The following is a 23,102-nucleotide window of genomic DNA, read 5'->3' as shown; positions in this document are numbered from 1 at the left end:
GGCAGAATCTTTGCAAAAGTGTGAAGAGTGAGAGACCATAGCTTATTGTAATAAGTGTCTGTACAATTAGGTTATGGATCATATGTGTGTTCAAAGGGGAGGAAGGCTAGAAATGAATCTGGAGAAGTAAGACAGAACAAGATTAGACACATCTTTATATATCCTCCTAAGAAGTTTAGTAGCATATCTTAAAAACAGTGAAAACCCCTGGATGCTTCGGTAATGCTCACCTGTAGTCCAGCTACTCAGGAACCTAGAGTGGGAGGATACCTTGAGCCCCGGAGCTCAAGTCCAGTCTGGGCAACATAGTGAGATCCAGGCTCAAAAAAAGAGAGAAAAAAAAAAAGAAAAAAGCCATTGAAAAGGAAAACAAACAAACAAAAATACATTAATGATTAAGCAGAAGGGTATTATAATAAGATTTTCTTTTTAGAAAAATCAGTCTGGTGCGGCAGTGTGGAAGATAGATTGGGTACTGGGGTAGAGGTAGTGGTTGTTGGAAAACAAAATCAAAGCCAGCAGAAATAGGACACTTAAAGTAATCCAGGAAAGAAGTGATAAGGACTGAAACAAAGTCAGTGGCGGTAGAGAGGGAGGAGACAAAATAGATTAGAAAATTCTGTATGAGAGAATGGAAATGAAGTGATGACAGATTGAATGTGAGAGAAAGAAGATTCAAAGACAACTCCCAGATTTCTGTCTTGGATGACTTGGTGGATGAGGGTGCTGCTCTCCAAGGTAGGGCAGGAGGAATAGATTTAGGGGGGTTATTATGTTCATATTTATACTGTTTTCAAGATATGTCTAAGTCTTTTGTACAATATAAAAGGTAAATAAATAAGAAGCGAAAAGAGGGAAACCCAACATTTAATGCAAAAAAAGAAATCACAAAGGAGACAAATGTCTTAATCTGAAATAAAGAGGGAGAATAGAAAGTGGAGAAAGTTTCAAGGAATATATAGTCATTAGTGTCAAACAGTATAGAGAATTTCAGTAAAACAAATACTAAACAGTGTTCATTGCATTTAGCAACTAGGAAGTCTTAATTGACAGTTTAATGGATGCTAGAGGTGTAAGATCTATTTCTGTAAGTTGAGTACTATGTTATTATGCCGATACCTATTTCTAACATGGATTTCCCTCCTTTAACTCTTGAAATGGTCCACTAGAGTGGACCATGAGTTCTTTGGCACAGATTGTGGCTTATTCACTTTTATCACCCCTCCTCCTCCACCACTACTACCACAGATACTCAAAAGAATGTATAAGGGAAGTAATTCATTACTTTCAGGACTCATATTGAGAATGTGATCTTATTTGCTGGGTTTTTCAGTATCATGCAGCCTTGCATTTTTGATATGGCATCCCTCAAGCCTGTTTAATACTTTCTTTCAGAATGATAACAAATACTCTCTCTCCCACTAATAACTCATGTTCTTTCAAGGATCAGTACTTCAATAACAAATGAAACAAATGAAATGGTTAACTGAAACCAGGGGAATGCTTTATAAATTTATTTTCAGTCATCTCTTATATAAGGAGTCATGGGAAGTCTTGGGAAGACCGTGAGCTTTGCCTATAGCATCTGTGCTGGACATAATCTCTCAAAGTACATTTTCTAGTATTGAGAAAGAATTTGACATCTTAATTCCTGTCTAGCAGCTGGTTTTTGACCTTCTGAAATTACTGCCAAGCTTGTAGAATGCTGTCTATTTCAGCATCAAAATCTTCAAACTATCATCCAACCAGAATAGAAATGATTGACTTATTTTACTCCTCATTATGTTTCTGTACAAGTGTTTACAACGGGCAGGACACCCAGAGAAACAGATTTATATGTATTATGTGATATTCAAGAAAAGAAAATTCTTAAGACTAGTCTGAAAGATGCTTCTAATTCATTTGTTTTACCCGATTTGCAGCAACAATTGTACATTGGTTCCCGAGATGGATTAGTTCAGCTCTCCTTGCACAGATGCGACACTTATGGGAAAGCTTGTGCAGACTGTTGTCTTGCCAGAGACCCCTACTGTGCCTGGGATGGAAATGCATGCTCTCGATATGCTCCTACTTCTAAAAGGTAAGAGGCACATTGAGTTAGTATAAAGCCTTCCTTTCTACAAGATGAATATCTCACATGAATGCCTTGTCTTATAGTTTAAGTTAAAGAGAAAATATATACCAAACATGGCCTATGGAAGGAATATTGAAATCAAAATGTTGTTTTATATTTTTACATAAAATTTAATTTTGAAGGAGGATAAAACAGACGCTCTGAAATTCTGAAATATGGAACTTCAAACAATTTTAATAAATTGTTTATTCACTATTTTGGCTTTTTTATAATTGTTCCTTCCCTATTTCTTATTTCTAAATATGCATATACTGATGCCTACTGTTTTGCAAATAATATATAAATATATATGATGGTACAAGCACAGATTGTATAAAACCCACAGTGTAGCCCAGTGACTTGGTATAATTTTAGTTTTACTCTAATAATTATTTGGTCAATTTCTGCCACTCATATAATTAAACAACGAACATTTTCCTTGCTGTTTGTAGTTCATTGCTTTATGTGTTCTTAGAAATAGTGCTATTTTGAGCCAACAATTCCAAGCTAGGAATTTGTTCTATATACACATGTGCAAAAGTACCACAAAGTTCTATGTTCAAGAATGTTTATTTCAGCATTATTTTTATAGCAAAATAACTGCAAACAATCTGAATGTCCATTGATATGCTTGCCGCTAGCTAAATATATTATATTAATTAGTTTAATGTCAATTATAGTAACATTATTTTCTAAAGTATTCAAAGTATATTTTCCTGTAGGTGAAATGTAAGCAAATGTATTTTTAGGTCTGTTTTCAAACTAACAGGCACATGCTAGTCTCATTACCACATGTACACTTTTTTCTTTTTGGAATTTTATGGATTTCTCAAATTCTGATTTCTAAGAAATTACGGATTGAATGTATAGTGCAATAACAAATATTACTTAAAATTAGAAAACATTTTATATTCCCTGAAATCCATGAATTAAATTGAAATGGGTACATATGATTATTAGAAATTACAAGTTAAAAGTCACCCACATTTTGTTATAGTTTTTGGCCAAGAACATACTCATTATAGTCTTTGGGGAATGCTTTCCTGGAAAGCTGAAAAACAAGAATGCTCATTAGTTGGTAATAAACCTCAGTGTGATGAATTGACCCTGTTCCTTAAGAAGCCAAGATTTAAAAACATTCTTGACCTTTTGTACCTTATACCATCATAATTTTTTCTTCTTGTATTTCCCAAGACTGTATCTCTGATCTTTCAGACATGCCACTGTGATGTTTTCCCTTACCTAACATAATGTCATGTGAGCCAAAAGATGTGTATAATGGATGAATCTTGTCATCTGTTGTCATCTGTTCAGCATTACCCTCAAGGAACACTCTAGATATCATAGAACGTTTATTGGTGCTTTTCTGGTCTCTGAAGTGACAAAATAAAATAGCCCAAGCAAATGAAAATATGCTGTAAGGGTGTAAGAACTTGCTTAGATGCAGCAGGGTTTTTTTGTTTGTTTGTTTTTCTTTTTCTTTTTTATAAAATAGTTACTACTTTATTTTAAGGAAAATGTGTGATGTAATACAAAAGCCATTGTTTAATATTATTATTATCATAACTACCAGAAAAACAATTTGAGCTACTCATCAGCAGATAGAAATAACAGGTAGTCTTTTATACCATATTGAACTTACAATTCTATTTCAAGTTACAGTATTTAGTTTGTTGCTTAATTAAATCTATGCAATAATGAATCTTTCCATGACAAGGTGTTTTGTATTTGTGTATATGTTCCTATCCACTGACTGAACTCTTTTATATATTATTATTTCTCAATGACTGACTAAAAAGAGAGTTCCTAAAGACAGTAACTGGCCGGGCGCAGTGGCTCATGCCTGTAATCTCAGCACTTTGGGAGGCCAAGGCGGGCAGATCACCTGAGGTCGGGAGTTCGAGACTAGCCTGACCAACATGGAGAAACCCTGACTCTACTAAAAATACAAAATAATAATAATAATAATAATAATAATAGCAGGGCGTGGTGACACATGCCTGTAATCCTAGCTACTAGGGAGACTGAGGCAGGAGAATCGCTTGAACCTGGGAGGCGGAGGTTACGGTGAGCTGAGATCGCGCCATTGCACTCCAGCCTGGGCAACAAAAGCAAAACTCTGTCTCAAAAACAAACAAACAAACAAAAAACAACAAACAACAAAAAAAAAAACAAGAGTAGCTATCCTCATTTTAATTACATAAAACCAGGATTATATTTTTATTTAACCTTTTTTGTTGAATACTTTGTGAAAAATCAGAGAAAAAGAAGCATAGTTAAATAAAATTCATGTCATCTCATTGTCTGAACAGGATTTCTTCTATTAGGACCTCACTACCAGTAGTTTTTTAAATCAATGTTAGATTGATTGGAATATTGACTTGCATTTAAGTTGAGCTGTAAGACAAGCATAAAGCTGCATCTGCTACTGTTGTTAGTGTTAGATGTAGCCTTTCTATATGATGGTAATCATGCTTGAGGTTCTAATCAGTGTAATCCCCTTTCCGTAGGAGAGCTAGACGCCAAGACGTAAAATATGGTGACCCGATCACCCAGTGCTGGGACATCGAAGACAGTAAGTACAGCTTCGATATGCTTTTTCTGTGATTTAAAATGCTAAGCCCATTCTTTTGTGTACTTTTATTATATGACTTAAACCATCTATTATCTGGGAATATCTCCATTTTGTGTAATGCACGTGTTCTGGAAGAGCAACAGGAAATTGTATAAATCAACCCCTGTCTACGTGCCTAATAGAATAATCCTTTGTTATATCATTATTTGTTTCATATGTCTTTTAAAATTCCTAAACTGTAGCCTTTGTTTCTTTTTACTACCATATCCATCCTTATAAAGTTTGAAAACTGCTATTAGAGATAAGACAGGATATAACAGAAAACATTTGGACATTTAGAGTAAACTCAAATAGACCTCCCAGAAGTCTGGTAAAAGTGTAGGTCTTATTTGAAAGAAGTTTTTAGGTAGCCTATACTTTATTTATATTCACCTATCAAATCATATATTCACTTAATCAATAAATATTTATTAAGCGACTTTCATATGCATGTAATTGTCCTGGGTATACTATGTGACTAAGAAACTCCTTAGAGAGCTTATGAATCTTTGAGGAAATGTCATAAGGCACAATTAGTGATAGGGGAGTTTAGTGAAAGAGAGGCTATATTGTTTAGAAAAATGAATCATAGAATAGAAGGTCTTGAAAGCCTGAAGGAGAAGGCCAGTGTGGGGGAGTAGAGAGGAGGCCTGGTGAGTGATTCTGAAAACAGAGAAAAAAAAAATCGATAAAAGTATGTATTCCAGAGCTTCAGTTACTCTCCACTCTCAAGCTCTACCTTCAGATAGAAAATATGTGCACATACACACCAAACACACACACACACACACACACACACACACAAACTGGTAGAGGAAGTGCACATTCATCACAATGTTACTGACCACCCCACCAGAGATGTAAGTAACCCAGATTTCATAATCTATAACCGGTGGTCTGGTAGTGTTTTCTTGATTTAAAAGCAAAACAGTTATTTTTAACTTATAACTTAATTCTTCTGAAAAATAAGCCTTCATCCAGATTAGTATGTTTGGGTTCTTGTTCTAATGTGTAGGTGATTCATTGTGATGTCCATTGGTTTAGTTACCAATCATTACTGTGCGATACATATGCAATTCTCTACACATGCATATGAAATATATCAGGGATGATTATAGGTATTGAGGATATAGCAATGAACAACAAAGAAAACAACAACGGAATCTGTGCACTCACAATACTTATATTCAAGAGTATGTTAGGGGAGAGAGCAGACAATAAATACCAAAACAAGTAAAATAAATGCTATGTCAATGATAAATGTTATGAAGAAACTGACACAAAACATAGTTGCTGCCTAAGGCACTCACAATTTTTGTCTTCACTTTACCATATCCTATTCATGCTATAACCCACTGCACGCAGTCTTTTCTAATCATCATGATCATCACTCTATCCAATCCATTCTTGTGAAGGTCACCGGCAATTTCCTCCTTGCCAAATCCAATGACCAATTTTCAGTTCTCATTTTTACTTAAGCTGTGACTCCCTCCTTTTTGAAACACTTTCTCTTGACTTCCATGCATTTGTGTGCTGGAGCCAGTTCATGTGGCCTCATATAAGTTGGTTGCTTAAAATTTTGAAATTTTGTGAGCTGATTTTAAACCACTGAAAGCTTGAATCAGTCAGACATGTTGGGAGTATTTACACCAGCAAAATCAGCAAGCACTACAAATTAGTTTTTTGGTTGTTTTGTTGTGTTTTCAGAGAAATGATATTCCAGCATACCTATGTGCCCTTGTACCGTATCCTTCTGGTTTACCTCTTACCTTGCAAACTGTGCCTTCTGAGTGTCCTTAACTTTCCTTTTTGTCCCACCTTTTAAATATTGGAGTGTCCCGAGCCACTTTCCCATTCTCTGTCTACTCACTCTCTAATACTGTCTATTTCAACACTGTCAGAGGCTATTTCCCTCCCAAATTCATAGTCCAATTCTGAACTCACCCTTACATGCCAGACACAGATACTTGTATGCCTACTAAAGAGCTCCACTTGAAGGCCTAATTAGCATCTTAAACTTATTCTGAGGAAGAATTCTTGTTATCTTCTTCAAGACCTATTTGTTCTGCAGACTCCTTTATTAACAAATTGCACACCATTCACCCAGCTACTTATGTCAAAAAGCAGCTAGGAGTCACTTTTATAATATTTTCTTTCCTTCCCATCCTATCACCAACCTCTCAATTAGTCCTTCTGGCCCATGGTCAAGCTTTCCTACTTCTCATCACACCCACAAATGCCAGCCTAACTAAGGCCATAGTAGTTCTTCAGTAGCTGCTTCACTGGTCTTTCTGCCTCCACACTTGTGCCACTTCTATCTGTACCCCACTTAGCTGTATACCCCACTTACTAGCCAGAGTCATCTTTTTAAAAACTTCAGTCAGAGCATGCCACTCCCTTACTCAACATTTTTCAATAGCTTCTTAGAACAATTGGTAAAAAAATGGAAAGCTTTCCTATGGCATGTAAGATTATTCTTGACCTGATCTCTAGTATATTCTCTGACCCTCCTTCACATCACTGTTGCTAGATTCACTTAGTAGCTTTCTCTTTTTCAAAAGCACCAATGAGTTGCTGCCTTATGTATGTTTGCATTCATTGTCCTCTGTACCTGAGGAACTCGTTTTTCAGATGTTTATTTAGCTCCATCTTTTTACATCAATTAATCCTATGGTTACATGTTAATTATTCAGAGAGACCTTTCCTGATCATCCCATTTAAAGTACTTTTTTTTTTTTTTTTGACCGTGGTATTTTCTAATCTCCTTAATTGTTTTGTAGCAGATACTACTTCTTTATTCATTTACTTGATTACTTTGTCTATGTCACTAGAATGTAAGTTTCTAGAGGGCAGTGAAATTCATATTCATCCTGTCATATTATTCTAGCACTTAAAATGATGTTAGTGTGTTAGGCACACAATAGCAGTTGTGTAATAGACAAGTAAATAGAGGGATATTCAGATGGATAGCATTTGAGCCATGCCTTCAGGAGAAAGTTAGATTTTATAAAGTAATGAAGAAACAATAATTAAAATCAGAAAGACCTCACATAGATAGGGTAAAGTTTGTGAAAGTGTCTACATGATTCTATTAATTTTATGTTTACTTTATAGGTGCTAGGAGCTATTTCATATTGCTCAGAAAAGTTTTTTTTTTTTTTTAATAAAAGTAATTGATACCTGTATAAAACATTGATTGGAATATGAGATGCTAGAGGTGGAGAATCAATTGTGGGAGTTAGAGTAGAGACTGTAAAGATATTTACAAATTAATTGACTTGTCTCTAATCCATCATAAATGTGTGCTGGATTTTATTAGGAAGTCAAGTCTTGAATAATGGGCAAAGATTTTTCGTTTCTTCTTTATTTTCTTTCTTTATTGCTTTTATTGTTAAAAGCTGCAAAACTGCATGGTTATCGATGACATAAAACCAGCAATACATACAGAAAAATAGTTCAACATTAAACAGATCAATCTTGCACTTCAATGATAAGCTATATATTTATTATAAAGAGGTATTCTAGGCATTTTACTATAAAAAATTTTTTTGACTGCAATCTGGAGGAAAAAAAAATACTCCACTATTATCTTACATGTCATAAGAAGCTATTTTAACTATTTCAAACACTATTGTATATAACTTTTACACATTTAAAATTTAGGTCATGATAGAATAAAACAAGTTGAATATTCCTTATCTGAAATGCTTAGGATCAGAAGGTTTTTGGATTCCATATTTTATCAGATTTTGGAATATTTGCATATACATAATGAAATATCTTGGAATGGGATCCAAATCTGCACACAAAATTTATTTATATTTCATATACACCTGATACACATAGCCTTCAGGTAATTTTGTATAGTATTTTAAATAATATTGTGCATGAAACAAAGTGTGTGTGCATTGTATCATAAGAAAGTAAAGGTGTTATTTTTTCAGCCACCAATGCGGACAATCTGTGGTTGTATGGCATCACCACCATTCCTGACTCTGAATTTAGATGTTACCAATAAGCAATCATCATCTTATTCACACATAAACTGTATGTTGTGTCCTTGCCTTTTGACTGCAACCCATCAAGTAGAATTTTCCACTTGTGGTTCACGTCTGTGCTGAAAACGTTTTGGATTTTGGAGCATTTTGGATTTCAGATTTTTGAATTAAGGATGCAGAACCTTTGTGTATGATTGTGTGTGTGTGTGTGTGTGTGTGTGTGTGTGTGTGTATGTGTATGTGTATATAATATGCATACATCTATATACATTTAAAAACTTTTAAAGTGGAAAACTTAGAATTCAGAAATGAAACAAACGTTGTTGGAAGTAACAATAAATTCATTTTCAGTGAAACTGATGTAGAGATGTCAGACATTATTTTTATTAATTTGAAAAAAGAGTTCAGATAATGAGCTCGCTATCACTTTTCCAGTTGATTTCACCAATTTATCTTTTACTAAATTGACCAATTCTTTGGTCAAGTCAGTCTAATGGCATTTCTCCTGAGCCCTTGCCCCATATCCCAAAAATTAACCTGCATCCTCCCCTACTTTGTTGACAAAATCCTTTTCTCAGGAAAATTGTATCCGTTATTATAAAATGGTGCATATCTTTCTTTTCCATAAGTGGCACCAGTGATCTTTTTGTGCATTAGGAATTTATTAACTGTGGAAATCACAGCTATAATCTGTTGAATTGGTGGAGATAGTTGATTGACTACAGGTTTTAAATGAAATCCACACATTTTGAAGGTTAGATGAGGTTAATTCATAATGGTGTCAGCATGCTTGACTTAATCCTTGCTGGTAAAACACAAGTAAGTTCAAAATAAGTTTCTTGAAAAGAAGCCTAACTAACATACGTGCATTTATGCCATTGCTGATCATTTGTATGCTTAGGTTTAGGATTCACTTGGTCTTTTAAACCTTACTCTAGGTGATGTTCTATAGTGCTAAGTAAGCCAATCTGTAAAATTGAGATATCTGAATATATGATGAGATAGTGCATATTTGGGCTAAGCTGAGCAGCTGTCGTTTTTTGTTTGATCAAATTTGAGCTAGAGCTCTTAGATCACACAAGGGACACAGCCTTTGGCTACTCTAGATGGAATGTATTTCAGATGGTGCATTGATTTACGAGAATAAGGTGTCTGAGACACTGTTCTTTTAAGCATCCCAGTAACTATCTCATAGCAAATGTATATTGGGCTAAAATATCCCTCTGTATAAAAAAGCATAAAAATGATAGATTAATACAGATAAGGCCCAGATATTGAGTATTAGTGCATCTGGCTCATGATCATCATCATAGAATTTTGTCAAGCGTAGATCACTATAACTTACTTTTCTGATATCAAAATTTTATGTTATCTGATCAGCTCTGTGGACCAATTCATGATAGAAATTGCCTTTAAATTAAAGCAAACTGCTCCAGAACTATCTACAAAATTGTTTATATTTTATATTAACAAAAAAGTATTAAAGCACTAAAAGATGCAAAAGATTTATTCAGCTCAAAGAAAAAAATCTCAATATATAGAGTTAGATATTATGAACATTATTTTTTAAAATCAAGTGCAAATAGCTAATATATTGATGAAAGAATAAAAATTACAATACAGGGATAAATTTTTAAAAATCCATCTATTGTGTAATATTTGTCTCAGGTAACAATATTATAACATGAATTTCCTTTCTCTTTAATAATGTATATGATTCTTTCCCTATGGCATCTGTTCTGAATCAGTCTGTTTTCCCATTGCTTTTAAAATCAGGTCAAGGTTAATCTCTTATTCCATGTTTGCTTTCCAGGCATTAGTCATGAAACTGCTGATGAAAAGGTGATTTTTGGCATTGAATTTAACTCAACCTTTCTGGAATGTATACCTAAATCCCAACAAGCAACTATTAAATGGTATATCCAGAGGTCAGGGGATGAGCATCGAGAGGAGGTAAGCTGTTGTCATCAAAGAATACTCACTTTGAGGGAAATAGTGTACGATTGAGAGATGTTCAACTTTTAGTGCTGTATGCTACTTTTATCATTATTTGATTAAAAAAAAAAAAAAGGTTTTGCTTACTAACACCAAAAGTAACAATAGCTTTTAGATAAGAATAGGCCAACTTCACACAAATGTTTTCATAAAATATATTTAAAAGTAGACTGAATTTTTTAAAGACTTTTACATTTTTTTTCCAAATTGCATATTTCATAGATTGCCTATATTTAGGAACAAATCCCTAATAACAAGAACACCATATTTTTCTTCCCACAGTAGCACAGTGACTACATTTTAGTTCGCATTGTGTTTAATTTAGATCATGAAATGAAGCATGTTGAGGTTGTATTAAAACAGAAATATCTGGTCGGGTGCGGTGGCTCATGCCTATAATCCCAGAACTTTTGGAGGCTGAGGCGGGCAGATCATGAGATTAGGAGATCGAGACCATCCTGGCTAATTCGGTGAAACCCTGTCTCTACTTAGAATACAAAAAAATTAGCCAGGCGTGGTGGTGGGCGCCTGTAGTCCCAACTACTGGGGAGGCTGAGGCAGGAGAATGGCATGAACCCACGAGGTGGAGCTTGCAGTGAGCCGAGATCGTGCCACTGTACTCCAGCCTGGGCAACAGAGCAGGACTCCATCTAAAAACAAACAAACAAACAAAACAGAAATATCTATGTTTATCAAATTATATGAGCAAATTAGATAAGTATCCAGACATGTTAAACTAAGGACACTGTAATGAATAATGGAAAAAACACAGGATTCAGAATTACATATCTTGAGTTGAAACATGGTCCTTAAACCTTTGGTAGTGTTCCTGAGCCCCCAATTTTCTAAGTGAACAAAATAAATTCAAAAGTTACTATAATATTAAGTGAAAAAATGCATATGAGAATGTAGAATTTCAATAAAGAGGCTCTCACAACCATAAAATATGCATGTAAAATTACAGATACCCTATTAATGAGGGTATTTTACATGTGCATCAGGAAACAGTACTAATCATGTGTTTAGAAAATACTAGTTCTACCTTTGGCTTGACTCCTGAGAATTCATGAGCAGATCGTAACTTCTCTAGCACTTAGTTTCTCTCTTATATAAGTAGATCAAATTTCCCTAAAATATCAGCCTTATTGACAAGTCTATAAACATTTAAAATAGTACATGTAATTAAGTCAAATATTAGTACAGGACAGTGGATCTCAACCTCTGGTAATTTTGTTTCCAGAGTACCAACATTGGGCTATGTCTGGAGACGTTTTTGAACATCACAGCTGGGTGGGTGGGTGGCCAAGTGGGTGCCCCTGGTGTGTACTAGGTAGAGGTCAGAGATGATACCAAAAATTCTACAATGCACAGTTCCTCACAATAAAAAACTATGTCACTCCAAATGTCAAAGATGCTGAGGTTAAGAAAACTTCAGGTAAAAAAAATCAAATTTTATCATAAGAAATTGATTTAAAGATATAGTTATACTGTTACATGAAGAGTTTAACATCATTCTCTTCATCTAACAGCTACAAGAATAACTTTTTCTAAGTGTTAACTCTTTACATACTTAATATATAAATAAAAGAATAACTTCATGTTTTGTTAAGTCAAATTTCACCAATAAAACTAGATACATCATCATTCCTGACTTCTATAAGTCCTAAGACTATGGCAGATTCATATTTACACTGCATATTTATTTTAAGGGTTCAATTTTTTACCTTTATATTGAAATATTATTTGATACAGAAATGATTATTTAATTTCAAAATACAAGGCATTTACTAGAAATGTTGAAAGAACGATACTGAAATTTTTTAACTTGCAGATTTTTTTATTATGTTGCAATGTTTTAATCTTAAGTGTCACAAACCAATATTTTGAATTTCATAGCAAATAAAGTTTGATAATTGCTTTTCAGTTAAATATAATTCTTTAATAAATGGATTTTTCTTCATGGGAAATTTAATCTGATTTTTAAAATTATGTGGTCCTCTGCTAGAGTTCATCTCTCAGCTCTAGATACTTACATTTGCCTGTGGTTGTTTGCATTCACATCTTGCATTTTCTTGAAAATTCTGTGCATTACTTTAATTTACCTTTTAAAAGTATATTATATATTCATAATGGTACCATGCTCCATGAATTTCAATGGAGCAGAAATATTTATTGAATTTTACTTAAAAGTATCTTCACTGTAATATTTCAACTGGTATTTTCATTTATCTTTGTAAATAGAGAGTTTCACATTATCCAGGATATGCAATACTGCTTCCTGAGCTGAGGAAAAGGGCAATATCCAGATTATACTTGAAGCATTTTTCCCAGCAGGATGCCTTCTGCTTCTTACCCATAAGGTCACAGTTTGGAATCTTTCCTCCACTCCAAAACAGCCTGCAGGAGGGACCGTGATCTCCTGTGGCACAGAGGCTGTCACCAGGTTATTCTCTGCCAGGAGGAGAACATTTCCTTACTGAGCTGTTTCACAGTTGGGTGCTGTACGGGAGGTCATGAGTCAGTTATCTGCTGACTTTCTTATAAAACTGTTCTTAAAATTGATGATGTTTATGCTGTAACTAGCGAGTCAATTGGCAGTCCCCAAGCTTCTGTTGAACTTTTGGGATCTGAATAAGTAAACGAGGCCGTACTATATTTTCTCTGTTTATGTTAATAATATTTTTAAAACATCTTCAAATATTTGCATTATTCCACTTGTCGATCTTATTTGATTTTTATTCTAAAAGCAATATAAATGATTTTAAAATTATTGTAACACATAAAATAAGTATGAGGCCACTAAGTGTAGATAAGCATAAATAATATTTTGATGTCTATTCCAGCTTTTTTTCCCACTCACCATTGCACTGTGAGCATTTTCCATTATCATTTAATGTCAATACCATGCTTTTTCTGTCTCCCACACATCCCACCCTGATGCCGTAGTTATCCATAGGTATTCCAGGTGTTCTCTCACTAGATCATGTTCCTGCTTGAAATAATAATAATGAACTTTGTTATATCTGAGTCTTTCTCTGCTTTTCTAACTATTTTCTTAGGAAAAAAATCTTAGAAGTAAAATAAGTTAAAGACATTTGTTATCTTTGTGGATTTTGATAAACAACACCATATTGCTAATTTCACATAAAAATCACTGTATTAGTGTCTATTATAAATCCCTGAGGCAAAATTATGGTTCACAATTTAAGAAAATCTTTACCAGTTTAATATGAAAACTGTATTGCCTTAATAGCTACTTCTTTGCATATTAGTGGATGCGAACTGACCTTCTTATGTGTCTTGGTTCTTGGCTTCAGTTGTATTTGGCGAATTGTCTTGCCTGTCATTGCTTACTTTATATGGGCATATTTGTTTAATAACAATTGTAATAAGTCCTTTATATATTACATATATTAATAATTTAATGTTATACATTTATACATTTATTTTATTTTACATTTCTTTTGTTTCTGACAATTTCTGACTTTCCTACACATTTCGTTTTATACAGGCAAATCTGTTGATTTATGGCTCTGTGATATTTCACCTGTTATGCTTAAAGACTCCTTCCCCCTGGCCGGGCGTGGTGGCTCAAGCCTGTAATCCCAGTGCTTTGGGAGGCCGAGACGGGCGGATCACGAGGTCAGGAGATCGAGACCATCCTGGCTAACACGGTGAAACCCCGTCTCTACTAAAAAATACAAAAAACTAGCCGGGCGAGGCGGCGGGCGCCTGTAGTCCCAGCTACTCGGGAGGCTGAGGCAGGAGAATGGCGTAAAACCCGGGAGGCGGAGCTTGCAGTGAGCTGAGATCCGGCCACTGCACTCCAGCCTGGGCGACAGAGCGAGACTCCGTCTCAAAAAAAAAAAAAAAAAAAAAAAAAAAAGACTCCTTCCCCAATCAGACAGCAATTATATATTTTTTCTAGTTATTTTATGAGTTTTTACATTTATATTTTACATATTATATTTACATGTACCCAAAGATTGTAAATTAATCTAGTAGTTATTTATGTATGTATATATTTGATTTTTCTTTTTAATAATGAGCTCATTGCTCTAGCATCGGTTTAGCAAGTTTTCCTTTTTCTAATGTTTGCTTAAAAATATGAATTATTGGTTTCGTGGTATATTAATAGATGGATCATATACAGTGTCATGTAAGTAAACTCTGATAAATTTAAAAACATGTATACAAATGATTCTATTCCAGTTCCTTTTCCTTTCTTCCAAATTAAATAAGAAAAGTTTTCAGTGTATTTTTTAAATACAGAAAAATTTTTGCCACAGTTTTGCAGACATTTATTCTCTCACACAAGCAGCTTTCTTTATTTTTTAATCCTAATTTCCCACTAGTAATATTTTCTGTTAGAGAAAGGGGATATTTTTGAAGCCCTGACCTCTTCCAAGGCATGTGCAGTGCTTTTACTATGGAAGAACTCACAGGTGAATTATCTGTAAAAGAACTACCATTAGACTGCTATTATAAGAGATAAAGTCCCTGACCTTTACCTGCTGCTTAATACTTAAATGTCCTTTGTCCCTTCCATGTTACTCTTCTCATGTTAAATGAATTGCCCTTCACTGGAGATCTACATTTAATAATGCCAGATATATTATCCTTGTTCACATTAGGCAAATGGATAGTCGACCCCAGCTCAAACGTGGTTTTAATTTGTAAAGTTGAGCAGTTTTTACTTATCACTTCTAGAGTGGAGAAAATTCCAAGAGTTTAAATCAATGACCAGAGATTACACTATCTCTTTGTTGAGGAGCTGAATTTTCTAAATTGACTGTGCTGACATTTCACTGTTGAGATACAGTCTGCATAATGCATCCTATTTCAGCAAAGAATGAAAGCATTACAGAGAAAGAGAATGTAAAGGCAAATGTTAATCAACTACTTAGTTTCTGGGTCACAGATTTTTATCTCTAGATTGTAAACATTCTCTGTAAATATATCTATTCAAAATGTCTTTTATTAGAGCTGCCAGTTTACTAAAAACGTATTATTGAAATTTTAGCAAGAAAAAAATTGTTAAATGATCTAATTGACATTAGTTAGATGTAGAAAGCTGAAAATTTATTAAATCAAGTATGATATCTGTAGGTCAAAAACCAGAGAACAAATCCAGCACTCCACAGAAGAAAAGAAAGTTGAAAGATCATGACTGCATAATGGAATGCCAGGTGTTTATGGAATCCTGAGTCCTGTGGGGACAGAATTAGAGGGAAAAAGATGGAAGGGGACCAGACCTCAAAGTACAACAACATAAACAGGATACAAAAGATAATAGCAAAAGCAATGATGAAGTGTTGCACAATATGTGTGAGATCAAGTCATAATTTCTTCCTGTCAGAAGATTAAAGAGAACAATCAAAAGTCCTGGTCAGAGCTGTGACAATCTCTAAAAGCCACATTAAATGTAATTTAAACATTAGCAAGAGTACCAGTTATGTAAAGGAAATCTAGAGATGAACTAGAACTGAAGATATCCACTTTGATTGTCATGCTAATAACCTCAGGCCATTTTCTATTAAAAGAATTACAGTAATAAAGACTTCAAAATATTACCTCTCAAGCAGCATGGCAGTAGTATGTAATGTTGCTAATAATACTTCACATTTTAACCTTCAAAGAGCTTCGCTTTTAATCCCCCAAATACACCATATGCTGCACCACAACTTGATAGATGGGAGACCAATGGGGGAAGATAAATGAGTCATCATAGGAAACAGAGTAGAGACCAGAAGGTTCGGCTATGAAGCTAGTATTTTGAGACCTAAAATGTATTAAATTAAAAATATATATATACAGTGAAATTATCTAAGGGGAAAAAAATAATTATACATAGTGTATTAAATTTGACATTGTCATTTCTGTTTAAGATTGGCCATTTAGAACTCTCCTAATTCAAATCACATTTATTTTAGGCATGAGACTCCTATGGTTTCTGAGAATGTAAATTAATTCAAAGTTAGTTTGTATTACAATAGCATTTCTAAATGTCTGGGCTTTTAGAATAAATCCATAAGAAAAAGAATACCACATCCAGCTTACCAAATGGGCAACATAAGAGAAACAAACACACAAAGCTCTGATGGTGTGGATTCAGTGCAGAGCGAAGGCAGGCCTGGAGACCATTCAGCCTCATTAACCAGGGATCTGAGCTGTGACCTGCCTTTGGCCTCAAATGGTTCCCCGCCAGCTGCACTTCTCTGGCACAGAGGGTGGCTTGCCATATACTTGTTAGTTAACTGGGCTGGTAGCCAGAGATGTTTCTTTTCCTTTTCTCATATTTCTAGAATTGGGGAGATTTTTTCCTACATATTTTTCACATAAAGATGCAGAGTACAATCCACCCACTGTGAATAAATTTAATTTAACCATCTTTATGCCTCCTTGATTTCCATCATCTAAAAGTCTACGATACAGGGGCAGATGTGTAAACTGGGAAATCTTCCAGACTTCTTTGTAGCTGCTGTTGTTGTTTTTGTTATTCCACTTAATGCTGAGCCACTCAACAATACTCCACATTAAGCAGGGCTCTTTTGTGGGTAAACATGCCTCTAGTTTGACTGAAGATAGATTCATTATTCACACCATATCATGGGCCAGGCAAGCTTAATGTTAGAATTGTCTTTTAGTAATATTGCTTCAAAGGCTGGAGAACATCACATTTCAGTGGAAGTTCTTTGTGTTCATTGTGCTTTCTCACACTTGAAATCACATTACCATGTAATAGTATACGAAGGCATGGCAAATATTTCCACAAATGACAGTTGAAAGTATCACGTATACATACAGTATGAAAATTCAATCCACAATAAAGAGGGAAATTCAGCTTTCAATGTTGCTAACCTTCTGACTAGAGTCCTACTCAATTACAGCTCTAACTTCCAAAAGACTATACCCATACCTTTGAGTTTGACTTTAAAGACGTCATCATTTACAGCTTTCATATGCTACTCACATAGCTTATTTGGTGATATCTGGAAAATAGTAAATTCCACTTGGAATTATTGTTCTATTCTACATTATAGGTAGTAGCATGGACTGAAGCTCATTCTCTATACAATGATTATAAATGTTGTATTCTTGCTCCACATTTCAGGTGCTAATTTATGATCTTGGTATAGTAATTTGTATATGAAATCTCTGTAAAGAAGGTCACTTGATGGTTTCCAGTTTTTCATTCCTATCTGTAAATTGGGAGAAAAAAATAACTGTATTCCAAAGGCTGTTAGACTTACTAAGATACAAATGTGAAAAATTAAGGATAGAGTTTGGGGGCGATTACTTTAGTTGAATTTTTTTACCCTTTTAAACTATGGCTGACAATATGCTTGATGACAGAGACAAAGAGACAGTGAATATGTCTTTTAGGTTCATCTAAGTAAAACTATGTAGCCTGTTTTCATTTGCTCTTAGGTCTCTCTGTTTTTAATTTATTACCTATATTTTTCCAATTCTGCAGTTGAAGCCTGATGAAAGAATCATCAAAACGGAATATGGGCTACTGATTCGAAGTTTGCAGAAGAAGGATTCTGGGATATATTACTGCAAAGCACAGGAGCACACTTTCATCCACACCATAGTGAAGCTGACTTTGAATGTCATTGAGAATGAACAGATGGAAAATACCCAGAGGGCAGAGCATGAGGAGGGGCAGGTCAAGGATCTATTGGCTGAGTCACGGTTGAGATACAAAGACTACATCCAAATCCTTAGCAGCCCAAACTTCAGCCTTGACCAGTACTGCGAACAGATGTGGCACAGGGAGAAGCGGAGACAGCGAAACAAGGGGGGCCCAAAGTGGAAGCACATGCAGGAAATGAAGAAGAAAAGAAATAGAAGACATCACAGAGACCTGGATGAGCTCCCTAGAGCTGTGGCCACGTAGTTTTCTACTTAATTTAAAGAAAAGAATTATTTACCTGCAAAAACACTGTCTTCTGTTTTGTATATCCCTTATAATAATTCATAAATGCTTCCCATGGAGTTTTGCTAAGGCACAAGACAATAATCTGATTAAGACAATATGTTGTGAATATAAGAAAGGGCAAAAAAATCATTTGAACCAGTTTTCCAAGAACAAATCTTGTACCAGCAAAGTATAAGAATTATCCTAAAAATAGGGGCTTTACATTTGTAAATGTTCCATGTTTTGAGTTTTGAAATTTATTGTCATGTAAATAATTGAGCTAAGTAAGCACCAAAGTTGATAGTATATAAGGTGCTTTATTCCCTCAAATGTCCATTAAGCATGGAATTTACCATGCAGTTGTGCTACGTTCTTATGAACAGATATATCATTCCTATTGAGAACCAGCTACCTTGTGGTAGAGAATTAGAGGTCAGACACAAATTAAGACTACTTCCATTATCAACAGGAACTTTCCCAGGGAGCCATTCGCTCCTGGAGAATGGTATAGGAATTTGGAGAGGTGCATTATTTCTTTGTGGCCACAGGGGTTAAATTTAGTGTACTACAACATTGATTTACTGAAGGGCATTAATGTTTCCCCCAGGATTTCTATTGACTAGTCAGGAGTAACAGGTTCACAGAGACAAGTTGGTGCTTAGTTATGTGTTTTTAGAATATATGCTAAGCTCTACAGGGACAGAATGCCTAATAAATATTTTAATAAGATATGGGAAAATATTTTAATAAAACAAGGAAAACATAATGATGTATAATGCATCCTGATGGAAAGGCATGCAGATGGGATTTGTTAGAAGACAGAAGGAAAGACAGCCATAAATTCTGTCTTTGGAGAAAACTCATATCCCCATGAAAAGGAAGAACAATCACAAATAAAGTGAGAGTAATGTAATGGAGCTCTTTTCACTAGAGTATAAGTAGCTGCCAATTTGTAATTCATCTGTTAAAAAAAAATCTAGATTATAACAAACTGCTAGCAAAAGTCTGAGGAAAAAATAAATTTTTCTGAAGAATCATAGGAAGGGTAGACATATTTTATTTATAACCAATGATATTTCAACATATATTTTCTCTCAAAAATATTTATCATTCTCTGTATATTATTTCTTTTTACTGCCTTTTTTCTTTCCTGTATATTGGATTTTGTGATTATGTTTCAGTGAATAGGAGAAAACAATATATAACACAAAGAGAATTAAGAAAATGACATTGCTGGGGAGTGGGAATATATATTTGTTGAATAGCAGAACAAGTGTAAAATTTTGACAACGGAAAGGGTTAAATTAACTCTTTGACATCATTTCTTCACGCAACTTTTTCGCATTGCTGAGTTAATCTGTTTTAATGGTAGTATTATTGTTTTAGTAATTTAACAATAAATAAGCCTGCCACGTGTAAAAAGAACCAAACTCACAATATTAACATAAACATCTTTCATATTTTGTTAGTACTTTCAAATGTTTTCAATTTGACTTTCCCTCTGACTATGTATGGTGTGTTTCCTGTCTGTTTAAGCAGAACTCACCTTTCCTTCTTGTAACACAGAACCCTTACCCTTCCTCGGTTTTGCCTTTTCACGCCCTTTATAGTGTGAAATGAAAAATTAGTCACTTCCTCACATGGAAGGCAGCTTTTCAGAAAACTAAATAACAGACATTGCTCGTTTATCATGCATTCTACATATCTTGAAAGAAAAGTCTGTGAGAAACCCATGTGATTAGAGGGCAACTTAATGCAAAATCTGTGGCTTTATGTTGAGAGCATTATCTCTGTTATATTTATTTTATTTGCATTGGTTACCTATCTCAAAGTAGTCAAACTGGTCAAACTGATATATGAGATTGAGTATTCCCTTTTGATATTATACTGATGAATATTTGTAGGTGTTTCACTGTAAGGAAACCTAAGGAATAATGTTAATAAAAGTGAACCAGAACAAATCACTCATTTAAAAAGTAATTCAGAAGAACTGTGTGGCATGACCAGACTTCTAATTGAATAGCATAACAACAGTGTTTGTAATTATAGATTTGCTTGGACAAAATGTTCCAGGAACTCATAGTGAGCTCAAAGCAATTAAGTGGGAATATTTTTAATTTAAAAAAAATTCAAAATATTTGTGGGTCCGAGAGTAAATATGAATGACTTTGGAAAAATTACATGAAGCTCAAATGTTAGGATTGACTTATGAAAATAAATTTTATTTCTATCCAAATTTGAATGTCCAAACCATTTTTTAATTACTTCTTTCTAATCCTAGTTATTCAAACAAAATTTTGGAAACTTATTTTATGACCACCTCTAATATTCTGGCTGCTTTGGATACAATACTCTTAGTTTATGATAATTAGTTAAAATATATTAAAAATATTATAGGTAAAATAAAATTTCACACAAAAAACAACATAGAGGACAAATATTTATGTGTATTTTTAAAGATAAAGAATATCTAAACTGTGTTTTTTTCTTAGCTTTTTAGTTGTGTAGAACATTTAGAGAGAATATGAATATATTAAATCCACAAACACACTATATACTTCCTTACCACTGACTATGTCATCAAATTTGCCTTAAAATAATGAAAAAGAAAAGTATAATTAATGGTTTCAAATATTCTAAGAAATTGATTCTCTATGGAGGGGATCTTAAAATGCCTGTTTACTCATGTTTTTGAATTTTTCTTGTCTCTAATACTTTTGTCTTTGACTGCCTTGTGTGTTCTTTTCTGAATTTTCTGAATTTCATTTCAGCAATCTATGCTGCTAAATAGAATCCTGCATGTCTGCATTCATTTACATTCAATTTATTGTAAATTTGAAGATTTTATTTAGAAATGAATAGTCTAGTTAATTTATGTAGAGTCCTTTTTTCCAAAGAGCTCAAAACACTACATCCAAATTATTGAATAAACACTTTCGGAAACCAACCAAATTACTCAAGAAATGGAAAAGTAGTCATAGAGAAACTTAGTAATTTGCAAAAGGCACAACAGTAGTTAAAGAATTAAAATTCTTAAAGTCTCATCATTCTGTTGGCTAAAATAATGCTCTTTACAATATGCTGGCTACAAAATGATCTTACTCTTGAATTTTGCTTTTGGTTCGTATTTTGGTTCTTCATATTCTAGTATGTTTTGTTCCTGCTGAATTTTACAGCCTCAGCTAAACAATAAGTTATCAGTAGTCACTTTTTACTTTTCATTATCAAAATTAAATTTCCAAGAACAGCTTGATATCATTCAACTGTCCACAAAATAATAAAAAGGACATTCATTAAATACTGATTTTCTTAAACTTAAATGTTATATTTCATATTTATTTATATAATGCAAGTGGAAATCAAAACTGAAATAGCCTCCCTTTAGAATGTCACATTTTTCTTCAAAAACATGTTGGAATTGGTTAGCCTTATTGGGAATGGATAATTTAGAAACAAACCAAAAAAAAGAGAAAAAAAGATATTTGAAGTGTTTTTATAGGAGATGTATTTTTATCATCGTAAATGATCACAATTTTAAATAATTCATCTTACAAGTGAGGTAAAGCAAATAAAATCTAAGATTCCCAGATTCCATACATTAGGAGTGCAAAGACAGGATCGTACACATGACTTATACCTCTCATTTAAGTATTTTGTAGTATAAAGTATTTATGGGAAGTGTTTGAGATAGATGGTTTTTGGAAAGGGGCAAAATCTGTCAGATGCCATAGTTAATCATGTAATTTAATTCTAGTATTGTGAGTGGTTAGCAATCAATTTTGAATTTATAATTTTGCTATTTTAAAAGAAATGTAGTCTTGTAGATGAAATAATTAAAAATTGTTAAATGTATATTTTGGTTGTATTATAATAAAACATAAACATTAGTGTTCTATGATTATGAAAACCACTGGTTTGTGTGCAAATTTTGTTTTTAAACCCCAAATATGGTAATTTTTTTATATAAAATGGGACTAAAGAAAATATAAGATGCAGTATTTTCAGAAATGTTCAGTAGATGTGTTTTACACTGTAAGTACGCAGTAATTTCATTTATGAAAGAAAAGAATGTGTCCCACCCAATTTGACACAATTATATTGCTAAGCTTTATTGTGATTTAATTTAGGTTTTAGTGGATTGAGATAAATGTTATTACCACAAATAACTACTTATTTTAAATTTCCCAATTGCCATCTGATCATTTGAAAATACTTAGCTATATGTTTAGCTGTATTGGAGTATAATTTATTAAAGAGTAAGGTGTGGATTGTCTTTAATTTTGCTTTATAAAAACATTTTTTAAATTTATTGTACAGACATATTTCTTGCCAATTTGGGACACACATGAAGAACATTTAATATTTGCAAATAAATAATATAATGTTCTACAAATATGGTACTCAAATAATATAGAGAGATACTGTGTTGAGAAATGTCAAGTTTTCTGACTTTACTGA

At 33.7% G+C, this 23,102-nt stretch overlaps 1 protein-coding gene across 3 annotated transcripts in view; it reads left to right on the top strand.

The window, feature by feature from the left end:
* The window catches only part of SEMA3D (semaphorin 3D), a 194,356-nt gene extending 171,810 nt beyond the window's left edge, over nucleotides 1–22,546 (top strand). For all 3 annotated transcript variants that reach the window (XM_050785240.1, XM_050785241.1, XM_050785242.1), the window contains 4 exons: nucleotides 1,923–2,080; nucleotides 4,624–4,688; nucleotides 10,539–10,678; nucleotides 18,198–22,546. In XM_050785240.1, the coding sequence (XP_050641197.1) occupies nucleotides 1,923–2,080; nucleotides 4,624–4,688; nucleotides 10,539–10,678; nucleotides 18,198–18,623 (789 nt within the window). In that variant the 3' untranslated portion in view covers nucleotides 18,624–22,546. The remainder of the gene's footprint in view (nucleotides 1–1,922; nucleotides 2,081–4,623; nucleotides 4,689–10,538; nucleotides 10,679–18,197) is intronic.
* Nucleotides 22,547–23,102: the final 556 nt, after the last annotated feature.

This window comes from Macaca thibetana, chromosome 3 (genome assembly GCF_024542745.1).
Source record: "Macaca thibetana thibetana isolate TM-01 chromosome 3, ASM2454274v1, whole genome shotgun sequence".
Classification (NCBI taxonomy): Eukaryota; Metazoa; Chordata; class Mammalia; order Primates; family Cercopithecidae; genus Macaca; species Macaca thibetana.
This window is presented reverse-complemented; position numbering and strand designations above follow the sequence as displayed.